At 39.7% G+C, this 19,702-nt stretch overlaps 2 protein-coding genes across 3 annotated transcripts in view; one reads left to right on the forward strand and one right to left on the reverse strand.

Annotated features, from left to right (window-relative positions):
* Positions 1-19,702, forward strand: part of mal2 (mal, T cell differentiation protein 2) — a 321,233-nt gene that overhangs the window by 171,767 nt on the left and 129,764 nt on the right. The window lies entirely within an intron of this gene.
* Positions 1-19,702, reverse strand: part of LOC141779383 (F-actin-uncapping protein LRRC16A-like) — a 76,544-nt gene that overhangs the window by 44,444 nt on the left and 12,398 nt on the right. For both annotated transcript variants that reach the window (XM_074654190.1, XM_074654189.1), the window contains exon 3: positions 497-547. In XM_074654190.1, the coding sequence (XP_074510291.1) occupies positions 497-547 (51 nt within the window). The remainder of the gene's footprint in view (positions 1-496; positions 548-19,702) is intronic.

Raw genomic sequence — 19,702 nt, forward strand, 5'->3', positions numbered from 1 at the left:
CCGTAACGTCCCAATTTCCCCCCTGGGGATCAATCAAGTATTTCTGATTCTGATTGGGGAAATGTTTAAAAGAGGGCACACAAATCCATATTGTTGTTAATCAAATCAGTGATACCTTGTAACACCTAAACAATATGAGGATCTAACACATTCTGACATATTTTTAGTGTGACAAACACACCTTTTTGAGTAAATCTAAGGGACTTTAAAATAATTAAGGTTAAAGAGTGAACCCAGTCTTCAGAGGAGAGTTTAACCACTAAAACTAGTTTTGAATAGATTGACAGAATGAGGATGTCCTCAGAATAACTGTGGATTGCAGGAAGTTGTAATATTTTTGGACATTGTAATTGTGATGAATTTACACTCAGGCAGTTGACCTAAAAGCAAAGAAATATTTTACAATATTTGCTGACTTAATCTATATATTTTTTTTGGTGTGATATAGTGGTTGTCGTTGTCGTTGTCTTTCCTGGAAAAGTTCTGCTGCTTTTACCTTGGTGGGGATGCGTGCCGTCAAGAGGTAGACTCGGTGAGACGCAAGGGCCTAAGGGAGAGAGAGAGAATAGAGGGAATAATGAGTATGTAGCTGTAAATATACACTCTGACCAACAAGAACAAGGAAATGACAAAGAGCACAGAGAGTTGACTCATACACATGAAAAGGCTCGTGACTCTAAAACATCTCAGTCAGTATGGAAAGAGGAGTTTAGATTCCTCTCTACTTGAAAACAAACACATAAACAGACAGTGACATTTACAGAAGTGCCCGCTCTTAACCAGCACGACCCACTGAGATGCTTATTACATATAGCCAAGAGATGCCTTCATTTCTTATTGGACCCCCCCCCTGTCTTCTGAGTGAGGACATTATAGGTCAGTGTGTTTTTCCTGTTTGTGTCGTTCCTGCCTAGTGAGCAACCTCGACATCGACTGCCTGCCACCGTTAATTAGAGCACATGGTGAGGACTGAGCTCGCTTCTGTCGCTGCTCTGTGAAAGAAAAGTCAGAGCTTGAAGAGGCATAACTGGAATGCATAAACTTGACATTCCTATCCAGATGAGCAGCCTTGCAGCGTCGTTATTCTGGTTTTATAGAGAAGCCTGCCATTGAATGAGATGCTGTTTACAGGGATAATTTGCACAACTCACTGAGAATGTGTTGACACTGACAAAGACATACTTTTAAGAAGGGATTCCAGTGCTGCATACATTGGACAATCTCAACCTTGAGTCCGTTGTAGTCTCTATATTACATGGTTGCACATTAGCATAACAGTATCAAATTCTGTGGTAAAGGTTTTGGCGTACCAAAGTGGATTATCATAGCGTGCCATAAAATAATCCAACAGAAGAAAAAAAGGTCAACACAACGTCTTATTACAAATTGATGTTTAAAAGAAGCTGAAGTCATGTGCAGGACCGTTAGCCGAGCTTTTATTTTAGCCATAATGATACCAACTGTACAGAGTGCTGCCTTTACTGTACCTCCATGTGCCGTGACACTGGATTTTCTCCTTTCAAATACCATCGCAACACAACCAAGGCTGATCTTTAAAACTATTAAAGGGACACTGTCATCTAGAGATGTCACGTCACCAGTCAATACCAGTGAAATTCCACGATTCTCAATACCGATTCAATACCACGCTAAACAACAGTAAGACAATAAATCCCATTTACTTCAACATTCACTCCTTTATTACTGTTTGCATACTGGTTTTTGTTAGGAAGTTAAACAGGTCATAATTCCCTCTCTATTATCTATTTTATAATGCTGTGAAAACATCTCAAACAACTGTTTTTATTCAAGTTTCTCGCCACACACTACGTTTTACTAGATTACATTTGAACACGTCGTGATGATGTGGGACGCCGTTAGTCTTGAGCCGACAGTATCAGCGGTACTGTAGAAAAACAAGTACCGTCACGTTTTCAGAATTTTGTGACATCCCTACTGTCATCTCATACCCTCTTGACAAAAAAACAAAAAAAAACACCCTGGTTGGTACACAAAGGCATGTATTATGTGCCTCCATTATCATAGCTGAACCCTCTTGACCCTCGTAGCAAACCATCTCCTTTGTCTTTCCTTTCACTCTGCACTGACAGCACGCTGGAATAAAACTGTAATGTCACAAACTGCCTTATGGCTCCAAAGATAAGCAACTTAGGCCTGTTGGTTTTCAATGCTCCAACATAAAAGTTAAGGGAAACAAACTCAAAGGAAGAGAAAATACCAATGGATGAAACAGGAGACATGAGGTTAAAATGGAGAAAGAAAAAAGCATTGGGTTTAGAGTAGATGAAACCTGCGAAAACAAGCATGTAAGGGCAAGAAAGGAAATGAGAAAATGAAAGAAGTGAGCCGTGAGGGAGCAGAAAGATTGATCAGAGGTGAGAGAAAACCGGAGAGAAGGTTTTGTAAGCAGAAGAGAAAGAGTCCCAGATAAACACTGACTGGCATGAAGGGCAAGAAGAAAAGGTGAAGAGAGAAAACAAGATTAAGGAAAGTCTTTAAACTGTCAGTCTTTTTGAAAGATGTGAAAAAATAAAAAAGGATGACAGTGTGTCCTATAGTCCTCCATGGCTCAGCTCCACAGGCAGGGTTTGATGTGATGGAGACAGACAGGCAGGACTGTATGACCAAAGATAACCTCTCTAAAGAGCACCAGTCACCACCGCTACCATCAACTCTCCCTTAGTCTCAGTTCTGTTCAGCAGCTCTCCTTTACATACTCTGTGCGTGCAGATACACTGGTGATGGAATCGCCTAGTTTCACTTTAAAAGATAGATTAACATGAGTTGAGTTAAAACGAAGGTCTTATTTTGAATAGATTTGATAACATTGTACTCCTTGGTGATGTAATCAGGGCTATTTTGGACCTATACTACAGACTAAAAGTCAGGATATCTTGACCTCTGGTGCACAGATTTGTACCTTTTTTTATTGTCTCTTGACACTCCCTAAACTTTATGAAAGTGCATTAATAAATCACTGGAGCCCTTTAAAAGCTGTCTTACTATATGACGCCCCGTTACTTACTCTGTCAGACTTCCATTTAGCAATGTCGCTCTGTTCCCAGACCTCAGCAATCACTTTGGTGAGAACAATGGTGTCATAATCGATTGAAACTATTGTAAAAACCTTTGAAAATAAGTTCCAAGTAGTAATTAACATAAATCATATTTTATACTGTAGTATTGTATAAAGAGCAACAGCATAACACTGGTCAGTATGTATGTAAAAACATGGAGTTGTGCAGTCTGATATCAGAAGTTATGGGAATAAGACTTTGGCTGCAGAAATTTGAAGTCCTAGGGTCATAGTTAAAAAGGTCTTTGGGTGTGTGACACAAGACACCTTCCTCCTTTTTATTTTCCTTAGATGGAAGCCCTGGTTGTGTGTGTCTGATAGCATGAAGTCATAGTTTTAGTTCTCAACAATACAAGTGAAAAACAACAGGATTTATCTACACATCATTGGGTTTACAGGAGCTGAATAGCTGCAGCTGCAGTCACAAGCAGTAATGACCAAGAACCTGCTGACTCAGATTAGAGGGGAGGCACCGACTGACCAGCTGAGCTTCATCTTTTTCGTCCAAGATTCAAGATTCAAGATTCACTTTATTGTCATTTCACTGAGTATTTGCATACACAGAAGGAAAGGAAATATTGTTTCTCCCAGCTCCCGAAGGATAGAATAAATAAGTATTAAAATTAACATACCTTGACATGTGACTAGCTTTAAAAACTGTTTCTGTGTTGATGCTGGGGGGTTGGATGTGAGTGTGTGTGTGTGGGGAGGGGACACAGTCCACAACAAGTCCAGTCTAGAGAGGGTAGTCAATCATTCAATACTTAATACTTAATAATCAACCAGTCCATTAAAGGACACCTGTATGACTTCCTGACAAAATGAATTCAGTGCACTTTATAACTTGTTCAAGCAGTTTTGAACATACTCTGATTCATGTTTTTCATCCTCCCATCCTCCTCCTGTCAATGCATGACTGCCCCTCTGCACTCTGCCCGACTCTCTCCATCTGCCCTTTGGAGTGGACAAAGCCACAACACCCCCCCTCCTCTCTGTAGCTTCCCTCCCACCTCTCTCTCTCTCTCTCTCTATTCTGTCTCTGCTCTGTCTTAAGTGGACTTAAAGCCTCGAGCCTTCCCATTAGCCAATGATTTCACAGCGACCACCATCCCGCCTTTAGCTCCACTCAGCCAACCAGATGGCAGCAGCATTGGAGCGTGTCTCCAAGACCAGAGGGAGCATCTGCTATTACTCTCTCTCTCTCTGTATTACACACACACACACACACACACACACACACACACACACACACACACACACACACACACACACATAATTTCTTAGCCTATATCATTTAATATTGATAATTTGACACAGACTTCTCTGTTACAATGTTCTTTGTTATTTTATATTGATAAATAATATCATTTGGTCTATTTAATACCGATACCTGGGCTTTGGGTGTCTGATACCAGTATTTAATTAATAAGCTGTATGCCTCACTGTGTAGAAGTGACTGGGATCATTCCTTTATGTCTAAGGCAACACCAGGCTTGACTTAAACATTGCTTTCCTAACTTTGTAAAACAAAATGTAACCAATAAATACAAAGATATACATTTATTTAATTGTTATTTATTATTAAAACAATAGATTGTGCACCTGCAACTTCGTACAATATCTCCAAAATTAACAGGAATTACAATTCAAGTGTAAACCTTTTTAATGCAGCAACAAATTGGTCAAAACAGGAATTTAAATTCCAGTATATAATTTATATAGCATATAAACAAAAAAATTGTTTTGAATAGATCCGCCCCATTGTCACGATACCCGATCCAGTAACTTGAGTCAGTGTCAGCCCGATATTCGATCCGGTATCGGTATTGGTGCATCCCTAATAACAGTACCATTGCCAGATTATCTTTTTTCCTGTCAAACTGTCAACCCCACCTACCCCGCCTCCAGCTGACCCAACTCACATGTGCACACTCAATCACACATTGTGTCACTATGGCAACAGCTAGCCCATACTGCACACACATATTTGTGATACGCACACACAAACAGTGATAGACACTCACTCACACATGAAAGAAGCACGCTGCAGTGCCAAGCCTTGCTTGAGAATGTCAATGAGTTTTCAGCCCCCTAAACAACATCCACGCTGGCCTACAGTCACGCTGGATCTCTGTAGGAACCGAAGCAACACAGAGCAGTGTTTCATCTGCACTCATTCAGCTATGGCAGCACTCAGCCACAGGAAATCTATCTACCCCCACCAAAAAAAAAGCTTTTATTCATCCATCATGTCGTGGGGTTCATTCACGCTTCACTATATCTATCTCTCTATGTCAGATCTATTTGTTTGGGTGAGAGAGAGCAATGTCTTTAAAAAACTCTGGTGGCACCAAAAGATTTATGAAAAATATAAAACATATATATTACTTATTTCTTCTCATATACTTGCAACCTTCTCGATTGTCTTTTTCACTGTCCTTGAAGAAATGGTTTGACATTATGGGGAATACACTATTTCTTTCCACATTAATACCACCCTCGTATCTGTCAGTCAAATATGAAGCCACAGCCAGGAGATGGTTAGCGTAGCTTAGCATAAAGAAGGAAAACAGCATGCCTGGGTCTGTACAATGTTAACCAAATCCACCTACAAGCACCTCTAAAGCTCACTAGTTAACACATCATTTGTTAAATCAGTACAAAAACTAAACTGAAAATGGCAAATTGTGGCGTTATGTGCTGGGCTATAACATAGACTGTATATAAGAACTAAGTGGACCAAGTCACCGTGACGTCACCCATTGGTTTGTGGGCTATGGGTTTTTTTTGGAAACAGAAGTGACAGTTGGAGAAGCACAACGCCGTGGTAGAGACCTGTCGATCACAATGTAGCCACGCCCTAAAGCATACCCTGCTTTAAGGTCTATTTGACTCTAAATGGGACCATAATTTACTAAATGAACATCATACTGTATTGAAGAAGACTTGAAACTAGTGATTGAGACCATAAACTCATGTTTATAATGTTTACTGAGGGAATAAATCAAGAGAAGTAGGGTCATTTTCTCATAGACTTCTATACAATCTGACTTCTTTTTGCAACCAGAGGCGTCGCCCTCTGCTGGCTATTAGAAAGAATGCAAGTTTAAGGCACTTCCTCATTGGCTTCACTTTTCAGACCCCGGAGGTTTCCTACTGGATTATACCTTTGAAACAGAGCATTTTCCTCCTTCTTGCAGTCTTTACGCTCAACTGAGCTAACCGTCTCCTGGCTGTATAGCTTCATAATTAAAGGACAGACATGGGAGTGGTATCCATCTTCTCATCTAATTCCTGGCAAGAAAGCGAATAAGCACCGCTCCTTTAAACTGTAATATATTTGAACAACAAAGATGTAGCTTGAATGAAAGGATAAGACTTAGTGGTGAAACGATTGGGTCATTTATCGATTAGTCACTTGACCGTTTGTTGACATTTCAAAACCACCACGAGATTTACTGATTAGGAACACAATCATCTGTTCCTTTACTAATACAAATAGCACAGTGGAAAAAAACCACAGCCACAATTCCATTCATCCCCACACCGCTGCTGACACAGACTCTTTATTGCATAAGTAATGCCAGCATGTCCTGCCTGTGCGTCTGTGCGTAACATTAATGAGTCATGATATGCTGGCTGCAAAAACTGAAACTGTCAACGCAGCACAGTAGGATGTATTTTTAGAGCTATGTAGAAAAAAAGAGAGAGAGAGAGAGAAACAGAACGAGAGAGAGAGAGATCAGCCATTGAGTCAAGCAGAGTGGACACCAGAGAGACGGAGCGTGAGACGATGAGAGGAGGAGAGGAGGTTGAAGGGCAAAGTGAAATGACTTAATAGATTCTAAGTGCTGTTTTGCTGATAAGGAGCCAAGATTTAAATCCAATCAGTGGGGAAGATATTTAATGAAAAGAAGTGTTTAAAAGCCGTTTCATCTCTGTTAAAACCAATGCTGACCCCATCTGAGCTTTTAATACACTGAAATCAATCAGCTCATAGCAGAGCATTTCTCTCCTCTTATCCTTCACTTCTTTGCTTTTCCCTCCTACTCTGTAATCTCTTAATGTCCCCATCCTTCATAGCCTCACGCTCTCTCGCTGTATTTTTAACAACTGCCTAAAAACATACTTACACTATATGATTACAGAAGGTTCCAGATGGTAAAAGGGGGGCATGATGCCCTATTTAATGTCTATATGTGAGACATTATTGCTGTGAAATGTATAACCATTATTGGATAATCGAACCATCACTGCACAGAAAAATCCATTTTGTGAAAGATGAAAAACTGCTCAGTGTTTTCTTCTCCTTCCCCTGCATTCTTGCTCTCTCTGGCCTCCTTATCTCAAATTGGATGCCAGGTGGACTGCACCATGACGCATACTGTAGATACAGTCACTACACAAGATACGAACAGATTGTAAAGTGTAACTTGAAATAGTTTTCCCATCATTTCTTTCTTGTAGTTTTTCCTTCCTTCCGTACCATTTTCCAGTTTTCTTGTATATACAGTCCATATGAATATCCATGTGCTTGTATGTGTGGTGCGTGGGTGAATGTATTGAAAAGAGGAGGCATGTGTGTAGTTATCTGGAGACAATGGAGCAGCAGAAACACACACACACACACACACACACACACACACACCAGCCCGCTTTTATCTTTGAATAATCAGGGATGGTGTAACTCAGTGTAAGAGAGGAGCAAGACTCTCACCAGGCTAACGTCACAGCAGCAATTACATGGGGTAAAAATACTGTACAGTAGCATTTGCGAGGTAGAGGTCACAAGTTCATGCAGTTGAGGTTAGATTTATGCTCATCAGATGTGTTTTAAATCTCTATTTTTTCGGTGTTGCAAGAGTAAAGACTTTTAGGACTAACTGGTTGGTTTTTGCAAATGTCCAGTCATTCTTTATATTATTATATTGCCATTTATTGTGACCATGGCTGCTTTTTAATAGATAGCACATCAAGCTGCTGTCCGTGTTGCTGTTCTCTCTTTATTAAACTCTATTCAGGTTTGCCGCATTTTGGAGCGGGTCTAATTATCGTCGTTTTTGAAAATTGATTTAGTGCTTGTCGGGGTTCCGAGTCTGTCCCGCGTCCATTTCAGGGCTACACAATTAATCAAGTTTTAATCGTGATCATGATTTTGACTTCCCACAATTAAATTAATATGATTGATTGCTATAATAATGTTTTAAAATGCGTGTTCCGCTCATAGAAAACGCCGCCAGGGGGCGATCAAGACGTTTTGGCTTCACTTTTGGGGGAGCTGTCATGCCGTTGCGCACGCACTGTACATCCGCAGCCTGTGAAAAACTTTCCTGAATGTTTGTGGCTGCAGTCCAGAGTAGAAAAGTAATATACAAGAGAGAGCAGATGGGCAAAATGAAAAAGCACTGAATTAAGGTGAAGAAGAACCTTATTTTAAGTCTTGTGATCAGGAGCAGGAATCTAGCACAACGTGAAACCAGTGCTCTGTTGATTCAATTTTGACTAAAAAGTTTTGGTACAATTTTACTTTGCCTCTAGGAGATGCACTGTGAATAAACACCGGTCTTATTTTGATGCAGGAATGTAGCATAACATGAAAGTGAAAACCGTGCTCTGTTTATTTAAATGTGAAAGTGCAATAAAAATATTTTGATAACTGATCTCAATAGTGATCAAAATAATCATAATCGTAATCCATAATGGTGCAGCCCTAATCCATTTCAAATTGGGTCCATAGAGACCTCTACTGCAAGGCAAGGTTAAAACTAGAGACAGTTCTTGAGAAGTCATTTACTTAGATATTACATTTTATGTATACAGTAGTACTGCATGTAAGTTTGTCTTTTTTTCCAGATATCACAACCGCAGGTTAGTTTAAAATCAATAATATCATGTATTAAGTTTTAATTATCAGTCTCGGAGCTGTACCTTACACATAGCAATCAAATCTGTCAAAACATCCCGAGAATGACCCTGAGCACAAATTAAAACTGTTAATCCCCTCCGCTGCAGAGGAAGCACACTGTTTTCCTGCCATACGCCTGCTGTGGGAATTGTCTCCTAAGCCAAAGATAACCACTTATCAGAGATGATAGATGGGGAAAACTGAGGAAGAACCTCAATCGGGCTGACACAGGACACATCATCACGGTGGGATCTGCTCTTGAAGCCAACTTGAACTTTATCTGGTTTCAGAAAAAATCCTCCTAACCTCTCTAAACTCAAGCAGAGAAATCATTTGTTTTACAATACATCGATTCTCCGCTGCCAAGACAAGCTGCTGACAGTGCAGCTGAGGTCTAGTCCTGTAAAGTCTGCAGACTCACACTGCGCCAAAACCACAGCCCAATGTGAGTATGTAGTACTCTTTGATACTACGGCACGGTTCAGGGATAGAACAGCTAACAGGATGTACAATCTGGTCTTCTTTATGCAGACAAGACAAAAATCATGATACCCCTCTACAAAACACTGTCTGACACAACAGCCACCAGACAGAGTGGTGATCTCTCTGTAGCATCCTTACACGGCAAGTAAAGACATAACATCATTTAAGCCTCAAATATTTATAGAATGGTTTATAGGATTTTTAGGATCCAGCTGCTAATCATTTTGTCAGGATAAATTCCACTTTTTTTTTTTCCCCCAAACTATGGATGTACCATTTTGGAGCAAACCATTCTCAGCAGTGCAAACCCCTCCCCACAGTGCACCAGAATTAAGGGAGAGACATCAATTTCCTTTTTATCACTGCCCTGCTCATCATTATGTGTTTTACTGCTGAGGAGATGAGCGTGGCGGGGAACAAAGGCGGCTGACAGTGGTACTTCCTGAACAGATTTGATTGGCTGGTTTCATCAGACCACAGCTGCAGCGAGCTCAGGCATGAATAAATGTGGCGTCTGATCATATTAAATTTCATGCTTTACTTCCATTTTATTTATTTGTTATTGCTACAGTATTGTTGCTTGTTTTGTTTTCAGTCGGAATAGAAAGTGTCAGCGAATATGCACAATGTGTTGAATAATAAATGAGACATATATAATGCACATTTGATGATTGAAATATATGGAAAACACTTTTGAGGCAATAAAATTTGCCTTCAGCTGCTGAGTGAATTGTGCACAATCAATAACAGTAATCCAATGCGTGTTGCGTACATTATCTCTACATGCTGCCTGTGTGTCAGTGCCTCACTAACAAGTTAAATGTGTCTCTCACACTACACGACTGAGGCTGACCGAGCGTTCAAAGGGCCGGGCAGAGGGATTAAATGATTTTGCTTTCAGATTAGGATTATAGTCCAGGTTGGCAAAACGCCCCTCTAACACTGGATAGATATCAGGGTTTTTTTAGAAAGTGGACTCTGGTGTGAATGATAGGGCGGGGTGCCTCTTAGAACAGTGTCAGCCTGCAGGGCGTCTTCTAAAAACCCTGTGTGTGTTTAGGTTACAGAGATAAGGAATAATCACAAGGGTTCATTCATTCATCAGCATGCCAACCAGACACAATAGGGAGGAGGGGTGTGTGTGTGTGTGTGTGTGAGTGTGTGTGTGTGTGTGAGTGTAGCTATGTGATGGTGAGCCAAGGTTTCTGGGTAAATAGGATATCGCCGTAGACCACTGGGATGAAAGAGTGAGACATAAAAACAGAGAGAAATGGAGCAGAGGTGGACAGATTCATATTTTTTACAAGTCAAGTAACAAAGAAAGTGGAAAACATCCTCAAAGTGAAGTAGTGCTTTGTCAAGGAGAGAGATGTACGCAGGTATGACAGCGAAAATAGCGAGAGAGAAGAAGAAGAAAGGAACGACAGAGACAAAGGCAGAGAGGGGAGGAGGGAGGAGGGGGATTTTCGTTCTGGGCTGGTGTTGGCATTACCCGTGGTTTCCCTCTGGAGTGGGTAGATAACATCAGTCGGCACTAATAACAACGCACACACAAACACACACACACACAGTGCTGAGCACTGATTTCAATGATAAAAACACAATTAGTGTGGTTTAGATCACCAATGATAATTCCCCCCAAAGTTAAACATGTCATGATTAGATTTATATAATCAAAGTAAAATGATCTAAAGGAGATGTAGATGATAAAAACTAACACTGTGTTTCCTATAAGGACTCAAATGGGACGCTATGCGTTTCATAGAAATCAGAGGGTAAGTACCTTTTAATTGGGTGGATCTTGCTTGACATGAAAAACAGATTATTATTGGAGAAAAACAACATTTCCCCTAAATTAAGCACAGAAGGTGACATATCCAAGTACCGTTACAGTCACAGAAGCTGCTTCAATAAATACCATAATAACCAGCAAGTTTAAAAAAAAAAAAAATAGGAGAGGAAGGCACTGCTTTTGTGCAAGCTTCACCCATTTCAGCAAAACGGTGTTGAGGAAATGTGTTATATTTCATGGAGTCAGGGTCATAAAACATCAATACACCCAGTTCCAACATATTGCTGATCTGTCAAAATCCGCACACCCACACACGGAAGCATGAACACACATGATTGCGCACGAAGACCCATAAGACACCAGGGAGGGTAAGAGAGTGGGTATTTCCTTTACAATGTCTCATACGTATATGGGGTTTGAACCCACTATAAGCTCCGTATACTGTATGTACAGCCCAGTCACACAGTAGTTTGTGAAATAGTCACAAAATTGAATGTATTGATTCATGTACATAGACATCAAATGCATATTTTTTTGTGATGGTCAGCACAAAATCAATTCATATGTATTCCACGTAATTGTTAATTGGGAAGCATAGAGAGCGGCGTAGGGAGGAGGTGGACAAGTGGGTCAAAAAAAACAGGACTTTTGCCCAGGAGACCGGTGTTCTTGTCCCGTGTGAAACCAGAAGTCAAAGTTAATGTGTCACGTAACTTCCGTACTTAAATTACGGCACTTTCAGAGTTATTTTAACCCAAACTACAATCTTTTCCTAAAACTATCTAAGTAGTTTTTGTCACGTAACTAAGTTACAGCACTTCCGGTGTTATTTAAACCCAAACTTTCTTTTTCCTAAGCCTAACTAGTTTGTTGCCTAAGCCGATCTAAGCCTAAAACCCAATCGAGTAGTTTTATTTTGTGTCTCTGTACATGAATCAAATAGATAAAATGTTGTGACTATTTCACAAACTGCTGTGAGACTGTGTTGCTATGTAATGATGGTAAAATAATATAAAACAATATAGTAGAACAATGGAGGCAAAGGGTAGAAGGTTAGCAGTTTGCAGAAGGCACCGATAAAAGCAGCAATGCTACATCAACTGCAAGGACAGGACCTCATAAAAACCAACGATGTGGCAAAAGCATATTAGAGCGCTGGTAGAGAAGTCAGTGCAGTTGTTCTGCTGATAAATAGCTGAACGCGTGCTGGCAAATGTCTGTGACAGGGTCCTTGAAGGCAGAGACAAACTGTCCGATATCATGCACATACTTCCACGCTCCTCTATTCTGTATTATTGATCTGGTTTGAAACTCACTATCTGAATAATCTTTAAGATTAAAACATGGGTTTAGAGACTCATCATACAGGCAAGCCTCTCTGGAGGAGATTAATTATGCAGGTTGTCTTATTTTTATCACTCTGGCTTGAGTGTTTTGACAGAAAACATCACATTGATTAGGCCTGATTGTTTTTGTGGCTGTTTACGATGACAGAGTGCACAAATGTCATTATCATCCGATCAATGCTGACTGTTGTCTGTGACCCACAAACCCCATTCAATTACATCCAACGAGAGCAGACTGACACTGTACCAACCAGGCCGTTGCACTGTAACACCCAACAGCCACGTTTCCCACAGTATGACAACAGTACTCATGAGGCACAGGACCAGTCAGACCAGTTCAGCACATGTAGGAAAAATGTGCAGATTTAGAACAAACCTCAAACTAAAATATGTATTACTGTCATCAAAATAGGAAAATAGGTCAAAAAGAGCTCCATGAAGTAACAAGACATTTGATCCAGTGGTTGAAACCAGACACATTGGAGGTCAGTACTATGAGATTATAAAAACCAAACCTATCAAGCCAACGACCTGAGGCAGGGTCAATTATATTACTAAGACTGTCTGAGTGACAATGACCCTGACCTACGAGATGATGAAGATGAATGACTGTGGGCGGGGCTTGCATGGAGCCAGGCTATGTGGCTGGTTAATGTCTCTCCAGGGAGGCTTTTGTACGCCATTGTGGGCTGGAAACATGCTAAGCCTTGCTATGAAATAAATCCCCATTCAGCTCGGTGGAGAACAATACAGCACAGAGAGACTGATAGATACTCAGTGAGTGAACAGACTATAGGACATCATGAGTATGTTCAAACTCATTCTGAGAACAGCCACACTGGAAATGTTTCTCTCTCTCGCTCACACATTATGGACAAGGTGGTACATGATGAATACAAACCACTGTAAGCTGTTTGGTCAGGCCGGTGAAGTGAAGATAACGTTGTCCGTAGTCTCATACCGGTTACAAATCAACCCGATCTCACTCCCAACTCGTCAAATACCGCTGATTGGGCAGCGCTCTTCGGCAACGGATACCAATGCATACCCCTTTAGCGACAGTATGTGACGAACCGGGCTTTCAACTAACTCCAAACTCACCCGCGTCCTTATTCGACTGTCGGAGCAAGTGACGTAGTTTGAATAGCGCGAGAGTTTGTTCAGGCCGGGTGGGACGGTGATGGATGGGTCAAACAATCACAAGACTTTCAAGCAGGAGACTAAAAGTAACATTGACTTATTTTGTCACGTACGTTGGTATTGTCAGTCCAGTGAGTCATGTGAGTCTCTAGTCACGTGAGTCATTTGTCAGTGAAGTTAACGTCAACCACAATCGTTTCCTAACCCTAACTAAGTGGTTGTGTTGCCTAAACCTAACTTCCTGTGAAAACCGTGGTTTATTTTGAAAGGACACTATGCATGTAACGAACGTATATTTACACGCTGTTCCAGACACGTCCAAAAGTAACGCCAGAGGGGTACCATGTGCGTCGGTCTCCGATGCAGAGATGCTTTGACCAAGTGGCGGTACTTGACGAGTTGGGAGTGAAAAGGTGTCGTACAAACAGGCTCTGTCATGAACGACATGCTAACGTGCTGATGGATTCATTGTTTTTAGCTGATCTAGACCAGAGAATATTCAGCTAAAACAGATCAATGATGCTGCTTTGCTCTCATTGTTCTCTGTGAATTGATATCATGTAGCCACGGTGCTTTTTGTGTCGAGTTGTCACTGTGCCAGACTCCGCTTAAAAAATACCCTTTTGAATGCTACATTGTTTGTCAGCAACCAGTCATATGGTAAGGAGGCAATTTGTCCTTGTGTGCTCTGATCAATTTGGCATGCAGTTAACACGCAAGTCATAATTTAGTTTGAATGAAAACTCAACTCCTGGCATTTGCTCCTGGTGTTCTTCACCACTGTTTTGGAAGAAGGAAATAATGGGAGTAACAGGCGAACCAGCTTTAAAAGTGATGAATTTTCATTTTTAATAAGTGCTGTGCAGTGGATCTAATTTATGCCGATGTGAAGAGTGGTTCATGTGGATTTTTAAAAATATTTGATAAATATTTGGAAGAATAAATGATAAATATTTAAAGAAAATTTAAACACATAACTTTAAAGTGTTAAATTTGAGAACTGAATTTGGTGTGGTGTTTTGTTACCTTGTAGGGCTGTATTTTTTAAATTAAGGGAAATTAGTTTGGTTGTACTATTCAGTAACTTGCAAAATAGTCTTACCATATTGTCCACCCCTAGCTGAAAGACAGTCCAGGAAAGTGTGGTCCTTGTCCACTACAGAACACGAGGCAGGGTTAGACCCAAAACTGACACATACACACACTGGGAACCAACTCCACACAAAATTCCTCCTAATTACCCGGCTCATTCAGCTGGGTCGGTCCCAGCACTTTACAGAAACCAAACCGCTCAGAAAGAGGCTGAAAATAACGGTCTGATGGCATGGTGTGGGAGCTCAGTGTGCTAAAATTAGACTCCCTGACAAACCTAAACTAGCATCTGCATTCAGCCTACTGGTTGAATTGGTCACAGTATGACACAGCAAATCAGCCTCAAGTTGAGAGGAATCACTGTGAAGTGTTTTTTAGGATATTTCATCCTATTTTCATCCGATTTAAATGCTCTGTTTGAGCAGAAGTAAAGAAGTGTACTTAATGCGATTATTTCAGACTGAGGACACTACATGTTTAAATACATCCATATTTTGATCTGTGTGAGGGAGGAAACACGTCACTCTTGATGTCTTAGCTGGACTTAACCAGACCTGACACTGTCGCCTCCCGGCAAGAAGGTAGATTAAATCCACACCAGGGCCAACTGGGACCTTTCTGTGTTGGCGTTTGTATGTTTTCCCCTCCTATGTTGCAAGTATGAGGGATTGGAAACTCTAAATTGCACATAGGTGTTACTGTCTTTGAAAGGATAGTATGTTACTTAATGAGTAATTCAAAAATTACAACCAAAAACACTTCAACAAAATTCTTACTATTGGATCTTTAGATTTGAGAGATAATATTGGCCATTTTTAAAATCAATTAGTTGATTAATTTAGCAACTACTTTGATCATTGATTAATTGCTGAAGGTTTTTTTTCAAACATTTGCTGATTCCATCTTCTCAAATGTGAAGATTTGCTGTTATTCTCTGTTTTCCATCATTGTAAATTTCGGACAAACCAAGACATACAGTATAAACACGTCACTTTGTGCACTTTCTTAAAGGTGCTATTTATAACATTGATAACATTCAGCCACTAGATGTCGCATTCTCCCTCCCCCATCCATTGCATTCACTTCACAACAAGCCGTTGCCAGCCACTTAACGTCAATCTCAGCCATTTATCCATTTTTTTTCCACACTAACTGACGAACCCAGGGATACCGCGTCATGCCAACGTTGTTATACTATTGACTCACAAGTTTTGTTAGAAGTGGGAACCAAACGTGTGATATCTTCCAAAGAGATAAACAAAACATTAATTTTGGACCCGCCAAATTTTTTAAAATTATTAATTCACAATCAAAAAATGTTTTTCTTCAGGAAAAGACAGCGGGTAAAACTCTATGGATGTATTATTATTTATTTTTTTACATTTGTCTACAAAAGAATGTATCAATAAGACATTTAAATCATTTAGACGTTTTGAGTAAGTTTTGTCTTCTGTTATTTGGTTTACATAACAGTTTTGAGCAAACTTGAATTGTTAAGTTTAAGAGTAAAAAAACATTAATTCATTTTCTGTTTCACCTTAATCCTCTTAAGCATTGTACAGTAAAACATCACATTAAAATTGTAAGTGTAATTGCAGGACTCTAATCTGGTCCATTTGACAAAACACAAATCATTAAAGGCCCCGCTATAGTGGACTGTACAGTCACTGTAGTACAGTATATACTCAGCAGGGAATAGTGACCTGTTTGACACATTTTTTCTGCCTGGTTAGCTCTTAATGTCACCCCAATTATGTTAATAAGCACCACAGCATCATGGTGGAAAACACAGAGAGAACCTTCAAACAGAGTTAACTATTTAATAGACACAATGACCATGTGCCAAACAGCATTATAACAGGTTGAACTCAGGCTGAACCTAGATTAAAGGACAAAGAACAGCATCTCTGTGTTAATTCAACCAAGCAAAGCTTCAAATACATACTGTTAATACAAAATGATTCCCAACCTAAAGAATAAAAGCAAACTAAAAGGGAAGAACCTGTAAGGTCACTGTGGTTTTTGCCAGACTCTGCTCTGACCACAAATCCCAAAATACAAACACCCACTGAATGACTTTGAGGAAAAAAAAGAAAGGAGGAGGGAAAGAAAGATTAACCATGAAGTTGCCGGATACTTTAAAGGCACAGAACAGAGAAACAAAGTGATGTTTGCTCTCCACAGAATGAGAAACTTTAACATGTTTAACACTCCATTGAAAGAGTCACTAGGGATGCCCCTATACCATATATTTAGTGGTCGATACCAATACCAGTGAAATTTCGTGATTCTCGATTCTCGAAAAAACAAAAGTAAAACAATAAATCCCATGTACTTCAACATACACTCCTTTATTACCAGTTGCATACTGTTTTTTTTGTGAATTTATTATTAATCCCTGTTGATCTGCCTCAAGTTTCTCACCAAAAACTAAATTTGACAAGATTACATTTGAATACATCGTGATAACGTTATAATTTACCTTCGTATAGGGCTCGACGCATCATATTGTAACTTAATTCAACCTCCGTACATTAGCTTTTAGCTCAATTATTTAGCCAAGTAGGACTGTGCCGCCCATCGACTGCTAACAGCTAACGTTAACCAGCTCTCCTTCTGCCGATTTCAACACAGATTTGTTGTTCACAATGTAGCATTATCAGGGACATTTTCTATCGTCCCCGGGTCGACGGGACGCCATTAGTCTCGACCCGACAGTACCTACGTTACCTTTGTTACTGTAGAAAAACAAGTACCGTCACGTTTTCAGTTTTTTGACATCGACCTGGTCCCGAATTATCGGTTCTCGTTACATCTCTAACTCTCACTGCATACAAGAAAACCCAATAACGTACATTCTATTGTAGGTCTTTAAAAACTAAATAAATGCACACACAAAGTACACAAAAAACATAAATGCTCCGTGCTGATATATTTTATGTGACATAACTAAATCACTTACAAAACGGGTCATGTGATGTTGCATGACAATTTGCAGTATTTCTCAACCCCCTACATACTATATACATTCATATTGACTGTAGGACTAATAGGGATTGTGGTTCCTTTATATACAACATGGATATTGCAACATTATGGTGGAATATCATATCAATTAAAAAATACTAATCTATCTCCTTCTTAATTGATTCTTTTCCAGCACTTCCCTCTTAAATCATCATTCTCTGATCACTGGAAAATATATAGCGACCAACCAACCAACCAACCAGAGCTAGCAATACTTAAAATGTAGATGTTGCAATAAATTCACATCCATTTTTAAAACTTTTCTGTAAAGAAAGTAGCCACTCTATACAAAACTTCAACAGCCTACAGCAAAGTCTGCATACCATAGCCTGTTATCAAAGGGAATTAAAAATTGAGAGGATACTTGCTTTGCAGAACTTCAAGGAAGAGGTTTTAGCACCATTAACAAAAGACACCACTGCAGTTTTCCCATGAGAGGACATTACAGGTGATCATCAGGGAGTACAGAACTGGGTCACTTCCATTTCTCACTGCCCCTAATGACAGACCTCGAGGTTAATGAAAAGGAGATACGGGTGGCGGGAAAAAAAAGTTGGACAACACTCTAGGCTTTGGTCTGTTCTCAGATGTAAGCATGGGTTCTGAAACATTTTTTACCTTGGGACTACATTACAGGACATTAGTGTTCTTAACAAACACAATATTTGTACAATTGCTGCGATGAATTTGCAATGAAATACAATTATTAAGGCTTAATTGTTCTTTCATAACAGTTCGGTTCCCATCATTTTGTTAGACTTGGAAATGGCCAAACTTTCTGTTGGCCTACTATTGAATTATTCTTCAGTAAAATGCTCTAAGTTCCCATTTTCTTCAAAGCTATAATCAGCAGAGTCATGTTAGGACAAGCTGCAAGTTTGAGGAATCTGACAAAGAAGGGTCACTACAGTTTCAGCGTTTAAAAATCCACATTGCAAACTTTTTTATATACAGTATATACACATTATGGATTTAGTTATCAAGGAGACAAATGTTTGAAATGATGAGGGGTGATGTGTGCAAATGTGTGGTCAAGACAATTAAGATAAAAATCTGGAAAGAAGTGGAGTAAAGCACAGTGCTGAAGAAAAGACTAACTTCCTGTGGTTTAAAAGTTGAAACCACATTTCAGGCCAAGGAAACAGAAATATAGAGAGCTACAGTGATGCTGTGACGCACTATTTCTCCAGTAAGTTAGCTACATGCTATTTCTTTGTTGACAGTATACAAGTGACTAGACAGGATTAGTCCATGTTTTATCCTCTGTCATACAAAAAATCCTTAAAGCCCTAATTGAATGTGACACAAGATGATTGTATGACAGATTATTCTCCGCAGTGTAATGTAAAAATGTGATGTAAAGTCATTTTTAACAGAAAACCATTGTCATCTAAGAACATGTGTTTGGGTGGTGGGACCCATTTTGACGTACAACTAAGTAGTTTAAAGAAATGTATGAATGCTGACATCCTGGAGTCAGATATTGGCTCTACTCAATCTTCATCATCTTGAAAGTGGAATAAAAATAAGATTAAAACCTGTGTGATTCAAGATTAATAATTGTGTTGATGTGTAGCAGCTTGGTGCTTTGTTAGTGCCACTCCCACATACAAAGCAAACAATGAGATGCAATAAAAAAGCTGTTAACTATTGGTGACAGTCTCTGGCTAGAACAAACAGACATAAACATACACTTTCCTTTATTCACACCAGGAGATCAAGAGGAAGTTTGACACCACGCCAACCCTCCAGTGCTGTAGATTTAATGAGTAACACTGCTACATGAGTAATGGCAGGACAACAGAAAGCATTTATGATCT

The sequence above is a fragment of the Sebastes fasciatus genome, chromosome 12 (genome assembly GCF_043250625.1).
Source record: "Sebastes fasciatus isolate fSebFas1 chromosome 12, fSebFas1.pri, whole genome shotgun sequence".
Taxonomy (NCBI): Eukaryota; Metazoa; Chordata; class Actinopteri; order Perciformes; family Sebastidae; genus Sebastes; species Sebastes fasciatus.